At 39.7% G+C, this 12,173-nt stretch overlaps 1 protein-coding gene across 3 annotated transcripts in view; it reads right to left on the bottom strand.

Moving 5' to 3' along the window:
• Positions 1 to 81: 81 nt before the first annotated feature.
• MFSD2B (major facilitator superfamily domain containing 2B) overlaps positions 82 to 12,173 on the bottom strand; it is a 34,605-nt gene continuing 22,513 nt past the window's right edge. For 2 of the 3 annotated variants that reach the window (XM_030489162.1, XM_030489160.1), the window contains 5 exons: positions 10,812 to 10,892; positions 6,719 to 6,828; positions 5,318 to 5,461; positions 3,583 to 3,759; positions 82 to 2,563 (listed from right to left, as the gene is read on the bottom strand). In XM_030489162.1, coding sequence (XP_030345022.1) covers positions 2,512 to 2,563; positions 3,583 to 3,759; positions 5,318 to 5,461; positions 6,719 to 6,828; positions 10,812 to 10,892 — 564 coding nt within the window. In that variant the 3' untranslated portion in view covers positions 82 to 2,511. The remainder of the gene's footprint in view (positions 2,564 to 3,582; positions 3,760 to 5,317; positions 5,462 to 6,718; positions 6,829 to 10,811; positions 10,893 to 12,173) is intronic. The other variant, XM_030489161.1, reaches the window with a different exon arrangement.

Genomic DNA, 12,173 nt, shown 5'->3' with positions numbered 1-12,173 from the left:
ATGAACAAAGTTCATTCATTTTACAGCACCAACACTGAGCCCTGAAAAAATAATAAAAATTAAAACAATCTTACCCTGCACTTACTCTTCCATTCTTTTTACTTACAAAAATACATTCATTTTCTTAACAAAAATATGACTCTGATAAATAAAATAATGAGATGTTCAAAAGATAAAATTCATCTATGGAGGCTTTCCATTTTATTTAGGCAGTTCCCATTATCGATACCATATACAAAGTGAGGACTGAGTACATCTTGGTGAGATTAAGTATCACATTGTCTCTGTGGAACAGAAGAAAACAGTTTACAATCAACCAAGTTTACCTTACAAGTGACTGAATTCAGGTAGGGCATTGTGCAATTTAGAAGCAATTGCACAACTGATCTAGAAATACTATCTTAAGCCACACTGAAATGACTCCAATCAAGCACAGCCAGCAGTTTCTGCAACCCTTTTATCACTGGGCTAAGTATTCGACTTACATAAACTGACACAGATCCACTGCCTTGTAGCTACAGATTTATAGCAGCTGAAAACATAACGCATTAAAAACATTAACAGCCTTTACTGGGACTTCTGGTTGTTTTTAAAGATGGCTATTCAGAAATGCACAAATATTACAGAATAAATCAAACCCCCAAAGCTGTTTTCTATGATGTTTTGGAGCTATGTGAGATTACTACATAATTTACCTACTTCAAAGTGCAGTAAATCTGCTATTTCAAATTCCATCAGACTCAAAATTGTAAACAGGCTTATGGTTTTTATTGTTGTAAACACATATGCCCCAGGCATACAAATCTTGATTCGTCCAAGAACCGAAACAAGGAAAAAAAACCCAGTCTTTGATGTCAATTCAGCAGAAGTCTTAAACACAGTTAACTTTTACCCACACATACTCAAAATATATCCTTAAAAGGTCACTCATAATTGTTTTGCTGAATTAGGACAGTTCATTAGGCCTTAGACTTCAAACTTGCCTGAAAAGGTTTCAGAATTAAACTTAATGAGACACGCAGTGGACGCACTGATTATACTTCACAGTTTCTTTCAGTAAAGCTTTCAGTTTCCAGTCCCAGCACTGTGAGTCACTTCCCAGATGGCCCTGAGCGAATTACTTGTGGTCACTGTCCCCAGTGACACTCGCTGCAAGTGCTCCCAAGCAGCAGCAAGCCAAAGGCACTTCAGTACAAAGTAAAGGCACCCTCCCACATACTCAGAGAATGAAGCCAGTGAGCTGTAAATTCGTGTCTCATCTTGCATAGTGCTAATGTCTTCAAGGCGAATGAGCCTTCAACTCTTGGATTCATCACTCTCCCCTCTAGATATAGATATGTCTTCAGAGTCCAATCATTTTAGCTTAAGCTTGGAGCCAGCCTCTGGAGGTCTCTGTTTCTCTATGGAAGAAACCTGGAATGACCAGTCTGAACTGAAGTGCTCCAGAAAGTGCCTGAGGTTAGGTAGGTCTTTCATCTATAAAATAGGTTCAACAGTGTTCAGAATCAGCAGGGTTCAGAATCTATAGCAGAAATGAATTTTCAGGTAATGTATCTAAAGCATGATGACATCCCCAACTGAAAAAAAATCACCATTTAAAAGCCAGGTGTAATTACTATAAAACACTGTGCAAGATGAGATTAACAGCCATGTCATGGTGTTTTGTGAGGCACAAAGCCTACATCACATGAGAAATGGGTGACTATCATGATTATTTAAAGGCCAGAAAATTGAATGGCCTTTATTCTCAGAATTTTGGGAAGGTACTACTGATTGTGGGTATCCTGAGTGAAGATGGTGATTTGAAAATGTTCCGTACTCATTCTCTGACAAAGATCAGTTTACAGGTTTCAGAAGCAAAGAACTCCAGTAATGGGAAATGTAAGGTTCTGTTTCTTATAAAAACTATAAACTCATGTAAGTTATAAACTTATGTATGCAACTTATAAATTACATCAAAATCTCTTTCAGTAGAACTGTGAGAAATTCCTCAAAACATGTCTGCATCAGTGATTTGCCTCATTTCAAAACAAAATAAATCCTAACTTTAGTACACTTTAGTATTCCCAAGTGCTTTCCAAACACACTAGTGTGCAATTTATAAGCAGAAATTATGTTCAAAATCCATCCCAGCCTCTAAGAGTGAAATGTATCACACGAGTTAAAATTTGGGTGGTGCATAATATTTACACCTTTTTCCCTGAGCTACAAGTCCATAGAATCTCCTGTTGCAGTGAGATCACAGCTTTCCATTAATCACTGAAAGACAAACAAAAAACCCCAAGCCTTCAACAGCTCACGTTCCTGAACATTTGTAATGTCTTTTTTTAGCACAGTACATGGAGTTAGATATCTCTTTTGCACGGTGGTGTTCTCTCTTCATTTAATTTCTGACTGTGTCAGAATCCTCCTTTATCCTGTTTGATAAAATGTGAGCAGAGAAATGACCTAGGAGACTCTCACAGAGTGAGATGTGAGACTGTATTTGGAAAGTCATCATATTCAGAGCTTTCAGACTGAGGTGTCCTCTTTGTCCAGGTTCTCTGTGCTTTGATGGCTCCTCCTGGTAAAAGCAGAGCAAATGATACATGAACAGACTTCTGGCTTTTATTGCTAACTAACCGAACTACAGTTTGGCAATCTCAAACAACCGAGCACCACCAGCAAGGCGCAGTTGTTCTGAACAGTGGCTGAAGTACCTAATCAGAGGGAACAGCCCCGTTTTAGATGGTTTAGCCTATCCTCTCTGGTCTGCAGCTGCCTCTCAAGAAAGCGGCTGGTGCATGAGAGGCCTGTGGCATATTTGCCAACCCCATGCAGGTATCCTAGATACCGTCGGGCAATGAACTGGTCCCAGATACCCATGCTCATACCCTGGAATTTTTCCCTTAGCATGGAAATCCGTTTCCAATTCCAGTAACTTGGGATAATAAAAACAAGACAGAGTAACAGCATATTTTGATATTTAATCCATCAGTCTGCTAGGATAGACTGTTCTTACTTATGTTCTCAGCATATCAAGCCTTCATTTGACAGAGGTGGATGATTTTGAGCTACGCAAGATTTTCTTTGGAGAGGGAAGAAAGGACAGGAAGGTACAGCAATATGGTAAAAAGGGAAAGAACAGCTCAAAGCTGTCCTTTCATTTTCTCCCACAATCTTTCCCGCCTACGGCTCTAAAATGGTTTGGATGTTTCTTGTATGCCACAAGCACTAAGAATGCAGTCAAGAATTCCATTTTCTTCTATACGCAAGTAAATTGTATTTTATCTACGTAGAATATTCTTCATTTCTGGCTTGAAATACTACTGCAATAGTGCTTTGTGCACCACACCAGAGAAAAAGTAAAATATATCTGACATATCTAACAAATAGCCCTCTAAGCAGGTAGTATACACTTCAAAAATAAGATGCTGGAGCACATAATGGTACCATTCATTGCATAGTTCAGCTAACAGAGTGTTATTTTGTTTTGTTGTGAGGAATATAGAGGTGTATGTTGGTAACTAACAATTTCTTGCCCAGTATGACAACGAGCTGCTGTAGTGATGTTACTGCTGTTTGCTGCCAGTTCAAACCCACCTTAACACCTCAAGCGCAAGCTTTGTTTCTCTCCGGCTTTCTTCAGTGATTGGGTAGAAAAGAAGTATAAATAAACCTACAAGGATGAGGATAGCAGGGACTGCTCCAATGAGGATTTTCAGTGTAAGGATCACATCGTTGGATTGTCTGCATGTCCCTGGCTTGTATCCAGTAAACCTAAACAAATGGAAACAACAGTGGTGTGTGTGTATGTCCAAAGCTAAATGGGAGTTGCTCATCTGAAGGTTCCCTTCTTTCCCCCAACACTCTTCAAGACTTTTCTCCCATTTCTTCCTACTTCTCTGTTTTTTCCTCCCCCCCCCCACTACATTTCAAATCTTGTTGCTCAAATCTCTTTTTTGTGCTCAATTTCAGATAACTGCATTACCTCTGTATTTTCTCATTATGTAACATTTAATTACTAAGAGAAGCATGGAATCCCATGTAAGGAAATCACTCTTTTATGTGTTTCCTATTAATAGTCAGCAAAGTATTTAAGCTCCACTTTAAAAGTATGCAAGTAATCTGACCAATTTCAATAGCAATAATTAACTTTAAATTAAACACACCCTTAAGCACTCTTCTCAAGATAGACAAATTTACTCAAGTGCTTAGAGTTAGGTAAACACTTGCAGTTCATTGATTCAGGGTTTCCATATAGTTCCACAACTGCTGATATACTCAAATTCCCATTCCCAATTTGTGGAATGAGATTATTTTCCTCTGAACATGCATCTGTGAAAGCTACAGCTCATTCGGCATCACTCTGTCTTCTGTGTTCTCCCACCAACATCTGCCTTGGGAAATTGCTGGGAGCTAAATGGAATGCAATTGAAAAGGGGCTAATGGGTGAACAGTGATTTGTTTGAGGGTGTTAGCAGTAAGCATCTAAAATTCCTAAACCCAAAATGTTCAGCCAAGCACTGCCTATTATTTAGCAGTTTCAGCTGAAGGCCCTGAAGCAAAACATTCTGGTTACCAAAATCTAACTTGGAGCCAAGGGCTAGAAAATATTTCAGACAAGTTTCCTTCCAAGTGTTTATTGTGTGCTTGTGTGCTGTAGAAGCTACAAAGGCGCTTTCTGCTAGGTCATGCATGAAAGTAGGGCAGAAGATGGCTGACCACTTCTCAGCCTGACTGTCTAGTCAGAACAGACAAGGCAGAAGTGGAAGGAGAACACAAAGCATCTTCCAAACTGACATGGTCTAGGTGATGGGCAGAGCTGTTAGAAAGACTGTTCCTGACTCTGACTGGCATCCAGTTCCCTAAAACCATGCAGGAATTGGTGATCCTTTCACACTGAACAGGCCACTAGGCACCCCTGAAAGCACTCCACTTCACATAAAGACTTAACAAGCTTGTATACGTAGTCCAACCCAGATGCAACAGGAAATGCACAAAGCAGCTGTATCACTCATGTGGGACCTTCATATGCTGAGCTTTCAGGTTTAGTTCTTTATTCATATAAGCCACTAAAATTTACAGGAGTAATCTGGAAAGAAGAAAAATCTAAAGAGAAGTCAGGTCTTTCTGAACTGAAACATGTTAGGGCAGGCGACTTAATGCTTAGTGGTCTGGCCTAGATAACAATCCCATCTTTAGTGGTCAGCCATCTGGAGCTGCTGACATTTTCAGGCTCAGGGCAAAAAGGCAATTAACTCCACAGGGTAAAGGCAGAGTAACCTCAGAATGCTTTCACAGTAGATCCACTAAGTGGAAACATAGTGTTACTTACTCCAGCCCTGCTGCAGAAATTCCTAAGCCAATTCCTGCTGACATCTTGGTAAAGAAAACATAAGAAGAATAGAAAATAGTTTCATATCCTTTTCCATGAGGATTCTGCAGGCGAAAGTTATCAACAACATCAGGCAGCATTGACCTAGAGATGAGCAAGATAAAAGAAAAACTCAAGCCAAAATCTCTTCTCAAAGTCTAAAATTACTGAAAGAGTACACCCTTCTCCTTTTTTAAGATCTGACTGATGTAGGCACGCACATAAAAGAATCCAGTTCTAAAACTCCTGCTGCTGTAGAGGAAGGTAGAAATCCATGTAAGAAATGCATGGCCACATATTACAAAGTAGAAAACCACCGAAAAACTATCGAACACTTGCTGGGAGGTGACAGAATTCTTTAGACTGACAGTCATTCCAATCAGAAGTCGTGATATTAAAAAAATAAGAACAACAAAATCCCATGTTCCTTAAGATTTCAAGGGACTCAATCTCTGAACAGTTTTACTCTGAAATAACTCTTTTGACAAGCTAACAAAATTTTCAGAAACCAATGAGGCCTATTCTCTCTCTACTTCAAAGAAACTGAATTTGGTAATGGGGAATCAGAATGGAAGCTGTTCAAGTGTGAACTGTGAATTGACATTTTATTTCCAGTATATGTCATGATTTACTGCTGGAAAAAAAGGGCTTCTCACCCTCTGTGCAGAAAAGCTTATGTAGTCTGACAGCTTATTTCAAACTATGTTTCCACGATCTCTTGGAGTTTTTAGGGCATTGTGCAAATGAGTAATGCAAAACAGTGCTCTCAGCAACCATCTTACTTTCTGGTCAATTTGACCTGAGTAATAATTATTTCATCTGGACAGGACATGTCCCATCCTGCTCATCCTTAAGCAGTTTTTTTCCCCACATATTTTCAGTCTTCAAGAGCCAAGGACCTTGAATTGTCAGTTTCTTTTAATCATATCCTTGTGTTATTTGATCTATAAGAGAGGACTGACTGCTCAAGCAGAGATACACAGTTATGCTTATGCTATGTTCTTAATTGCTCAGCATTAATTGATTTATCTAATTCATCATTCCTCTAGTTCTATTACAAACCAAACCTAAGCATCTGATTTACTGTTGTCACAAGCTCTATAGCTTCTCAGATTATCGATTCATCTTCATACTCTTATGTACAAAGAGCCACTACAGTTACATTAGATGCAATCTGTTAACAACAGGGCAACCGAAGTCATGTTATTGCAAATAGCATCTATTATAAAAGCAGAAAAAGATTCTTGGAAGAAGTGATTCTCGCCAAATTCTGTCTCTTTTGGAACCAAATTCCATGCGGTAGCATATACATGCAATGTAGACATATACCTCTTCCCCACCTCAAATATAAAATTCTCTTACCATGGCAACAGAAGAGATGCTGCGATGCTCAGACCAGAGACAAAGGCCACGAAGTAAGCCAGGATGAGGTTTGGAATGGTGACTAGCATGACTGCAAAAGGAATCATCCACTGAGGGAGAAGAAAAACAGTACATCTAACTTAACAGTATGCACTGCTCAATGGTATAAAGATTGTTTCCTTCAAAACACAAGATTGCGTTATGTAACAGTTCACACATAGCAATGCCTAATACTTCAGTATTTTGGAGAGCCCTCAGCCAATCTGTATTTACCTATCCAAAAGAATCAGAGACAAACAGGACAAGCCATGGTAGTGCCTTTTCTGTTAGCAGTATTAGGGCTATAACTGCACTCGTAAATTAAACAGTCCCAAGAGCCCATTTATCAGCCATGAAGCCAACTGGCAGACCCTGGCCACATTCATACTCCTAAACATTCGTAGTCTCCAAAAGAAGTGTTGCCATATAAATACTTTTTGAAGAGCGCTTAAGTGGGCTAGTTCCCAGCCTGTGGCCAGATTCTTCCTAGGAGATTGCTCATCAGCTTGTGCTTAGATATTTCTGCCAATTTAGTAAGAGAGATGACCAAACACCAGTTTCTATTCTAGGCCAGTGGAACTATTTAATTTACTATTAGAGACAAAACCTTGAAACATCATCACACTGCATTTCAAGGAGAGGGGCAGGGGCTCAATAGTAATTTTAAACTGTAAATATCCCATTTTGCAGATCGTCTTGGGTCTTGAATGAAGAAGAGTTTGCTTATGCATTTGTTTCCAACGACCACTTTAAAGCAATCTAGGTACTTGGTAATAACTAAAACCAAGAAGGCAGTGTGGTTTACTCCCATTCCACACAGCCAGATATGCCACCAGATTTCCTCAACTTCAGCTTGAAGCAATGGGCTTACAGGAGTGAAAATCCACTCTTTTAAATGCTGACTGAATGCATACAGCCCTGCTGTCCCGTACCCATCACATGCTCCATCTCCCACGCTTGTGAACCATGGCCACAGCACATGTAGAATTTAGAACCAGGGGCTTATCTACAGGGCTTTTTAATGATGGGGGATTAGTTTAACATTAAGTGTTCCAATCCTCTATACTTGCAGCTCGGGAGCTGAAGGTATGAGAAGAGCTTTCACAGAGAATGATTCCCCTAAGCGCTGCTATTTACAGTACTGTATGGTAAGTGATTCTGGGAGTCCTGGAGTCTAATCTATTATGTTTATATTTTAAATGCATTTCCCATCTAAAGCATTTGATCCTCACCTAAGGAAGCAGAAAATAACCTTTCCTGACTGCAGGTTCCCAGCACAGATACTCCTTGCATTAGCCCAATGTTGTAGCAAAATCATTATTTCACCACAAGAGAGCACTCCATCAATACAAGATTTTATGTTGCCTATAAGCAATTTTATGATGGTCTTATGCTTCACATGGGGCACCCACCCAGAAAACAAAGCACTTAAACAAAAGTCTAGATTGATAATAATAATCATCATTGTAAGTGTAATTTTCTATTGAAAGAGAAGCACGGCCCAGAGGACTGAGGCTACAATGCCCCAAAGTCTTACTTGTGCAATGGTAGCAGAATCACTGGGGCAGTGTTCCTGCTGCAATAAACAGCTAATGCATCTCCTTCTTTCCTATTTGTAAAGCAAATACTCCATTATTGGCACCCTGCTCCCTAGTCACAAAGCTGCTGCCCTCCGAGTCATAAACAATATCCTACAATTATCATGTGTCTTCCATCTATTCCCTGATAGCACTATGGAAAGTGACTCTTCTGGGATGCTGAAGGTGCTACTGGCCTGGGCAGCAGCATGTTCTGAAAGGCAAATAAGGAAAAGGTGCAGCTAGGGAATGGAATGGGAATGGGAGAGGGGAAAAGGGGCTGCACAGCCACGATTCATCCAAGGATGTGCCTCCATGCTGCACAGTGCTAATAGATGGCAAATAAAAAACACTGGATATGTGGGAAGGTGAAAAGATTGGTGACATTTTTGGATTTGCTTTCATTTTTTACTAAATCCTCCAAAACCCACAGTCAAAAGCTACTATTGGCTAGGATGGAAGCTAGAGTTGTGAGAGAGAACGATCTTCCTCTTTTGGACACCTTGTCAAAACCATGAACCAAAAAGCTGCCACACTTAAAATTTCTCATGACAACTTCACCTCCAGTCACCAGCTGAGTGACTTACTGATCTTAAGTTCAACGTTTGCCCCATGAGGGCAGAGCAGACAATCTAAATGAACACAACACACAGAAGCAGAAGAGAATAATCTCCAGCCTGTGCTCCAACCTGATCATGGGAAGAATGCCATCAAGGATTCTCCTTGGGTATGACCCTGTACTTCCAGAAAGTCTAAGCTTTAAACTTCTGGGAAGTTCAGATACTTAGTCAGTACTTAGACTGTTGGTCATCTCTTGTGAAGGAAGCCAAGATTCTTGTTGCTTACCCTGCCTTCTATACTCTTTCAAAGGTCTCTTCAACATAGAAACACTTTAACAGGAAAAATTAGTCTGGAACAGTGTGATTCCCCCCCCCAAACTGAGTTTCAAATTATATTTTCGCCCTGAAAGCTGAGTAAAGTTTTGTAGGAAAAAACCCCATTGTTTTCTGCCCTGTCTCCTTCCCTTTCAGAAGGACATCCCCCAATGACAAACATAGGAGCCTTAAATGATGTGATTTTATTTCACAGTGAGAGAACAGATTAGTTGTACCGATCACACAAGGTAGTAGTATAGGAAGCCCCTGCGATGCATTGCCAGACACAAAATCCATCACTGAGCACACAATGAGTCCCTTGAGAAACACCTACAAGGTGAAATAGAGAGACTACTTTTTTTCAATCCAGCCCCCACTTAGACCATAATACAGTCAACCAACTGGACTGTAAAATTAAGTTAAACCATGTTTACAGAGGTGCTGACAGGCTTTCCAGTCATGTTAAACTAAATTTACAGAGCCAAGTTGGTTGAAGAAAGCTTATTTTGCAGCCAAGTAGACAGAGATTTCCTAAGGAGGAAATCTGCATTCCCTGGCCCAGTCAGTGGTCCAGTACTGCTTTTGGCAATTCTCTTTGCTCAAGTGGTAAAAAGAAATGAAGATGGGGCTTGGTTTCCAGATGCCTACTTCAAAACACATAACAATTCAGCATATTTAGAACTCGGGTTTTAAAGTTACTTCTGATTCTTTGGAAGTCATTCCAACACACACATCTTAATTTCAAAAATTATAACTGTTCAATTATATTCAATAATTGTCACCAGACCCAAATTTTTCAGCTTTGTTCAGATTTTGACATACAGCTTCAGGCTGGATTTTCCAAGTCCTCATGCTTTGTTGTGCACAAGGCAGACAATTTTTCTTTCCTCTTTCATAAGTAATTGAAGTTAAACAGGGAAAAAATAGGGACGAACAGGCCTACACAATGACTCACTGAGGATGATGACAGAAAATTGCTGCTGTCTGCAGTAAGCGAAGGACTTAAAATAATCCATCAGAGGTGAGGTCAGGCTCACTGAGCTGGCTTTGCAGAGCTGTCTCATAGTTAAACTGGGCTTCTTTTCTCAGGCAGGTCACCTGTTTCTCTACTTCACTAATAACTGTCCATGTCCATCTCTGTTCAGAGGCATGTGGACACCCCTGCCTTCTCATGTTTCTGGTGAAGGATGTGTAACAGCCTTGCTTCCTCCTCTGACACTGAATTACAGATGTGGTCAACTCGGCACCATATGCAAAGACAAAACAAGCTTTGTACAACACATAACTTATAAATTCAGATTTGTGTTGCCTCAGATTGACAAAACCTCACTGGAGTTCACTTCTTTGTGCAGACAAATGCAGAGCTTGCAAAGATTCTTAAATAAACTGGAGCCTCCCTTCAGCATCAATCTATTTCTCAAAAGTTTCTCTTGGAAACTTGGAATCTGTCTGAAAGTTGGTATAATGATTTAAAACGAACTCTGAAACTGAGCAAATTTCATGTAGCTTGAGGTTATAAACACTTGAAAGAAATCCTGAAGCGGCTCCAGCTGTCAAATGAAGTGAGCACAAGCAGATTTTTCTCTCAAAGGATTTGCTTACCGAAATCCCACATGCTGCACACTTCTTGCCAAATCGCTGCAGAATCTTCTGCCAGAAAGGAATGCTCATAGCTGCTGATACCTACAGTGGACAAAAAAACATACCTGCATGGTTCTTACTGCCATGGTTGTCTTCAGCTGTAGAGCTCACAGACATCTTTTTGTCTAATACATTACAGCCTGAAAGAAAGGTGAACTTGCAGGTTCCTGTTTCTCCTCATCCTTGGAGTGTTTGGTTTTTTGTTGTTGATTATTCACTATTATATATTATTACAAACAAAAACCTCAGAGGATTTTCCACAGCCAAATATCAGAAGGCAGTGTCCTAAAATTTCCTTTTCCTAATGTAAGCCAACATAGTTAAAGCTACACATGACACAGTCATTAAAGTTCAAACAGCCATATTTCATGCTAATGTGTTTTGCCTCATTCTCTGGACCTCACAAATCATAAATAAATTAAGCTCTACCCCATCGTAGAGGAAGAAAGCTGAAGCACAACATACACTTATCTTAAGATATACTTACAGTACATATCCCATACAACATGTTTCTTCTTAGGAACAATCTCTGAGAGACATTGCTGCTTACAGTCAACATTACCATTTCATATACTCTAATACTCACCTGGTAGCACCAACAACTACAGGCAACATAGTAACAATGCACTGAAGTATTGCTACTAATGACAGTTTTATAATTTAACTAAATTCAAATGCCATCTCATTGTTACAGTTATATTCCACTCTTTACTGACTTTAACTCTACTGTTTCTTGTCTCTCTGCTTGGCGTCCACTACTTGCAGAGCCTCAAGATGCCCAACAGTCATCCCTTGCTCTCCAACATTTTGGTTTTAATCACTGGAAAAGATCTGTCTTATAACATGGGAAAGGAAGAATCAAAAAGGGGTAGAAAGGGTGGGAGGCTGTGACAAAGAACTGGAAATGAAGTTTCCCTAACACGGTTCTCCAATCCTGCCAAATGGGTCAGAAATCATGCAACAGCTTCCCCGAAAATGACTGCTGCCATATTCTACATGGTAGACAAAGTCTCTACAGAATATTTCAAACTTGCAGTGCATGCACATCCCAGTAATTATGCAACTTTAAATGTTACACTTGTGTTAAAAGGACTTGGGCCAGAAACATGAAAATATAAGTTTTCAACTAATACTACATGTAATCATAACATAAATCATGCAATACAGCAGCAGTGTGTAACTGAATTATAAGTATCACCTAAGCAAGCAGAATTCTACCTCTGCAGGAAAAAAAGGTTCCCTAAAAAGAACCTTTTTACCGCATTGCCAATTGCTCTAGAGAGGAATCTTCGTATCTCTGGATATTTTAAATATTTATCCTTG

Source organism: Strigops habroptila, chromosome 6, assembly GCF_004027225.2.
Source record: "Strigops habroptila isolate Jane chromosome 6, bStrHab1.2.pri, whole genome shotgun sequence".
Lineage (NCBI taxonomy): Eukaryota > Metazoa > Chordata > Aves > Psittaciformes > Psittacidae > Strigops > Strigops habroptila.
The sequence above is the reverse complement of the archived record's forward strand: the minus strand, read 5'-3'. Positions and strand labels throughout refer to the sequence as shown.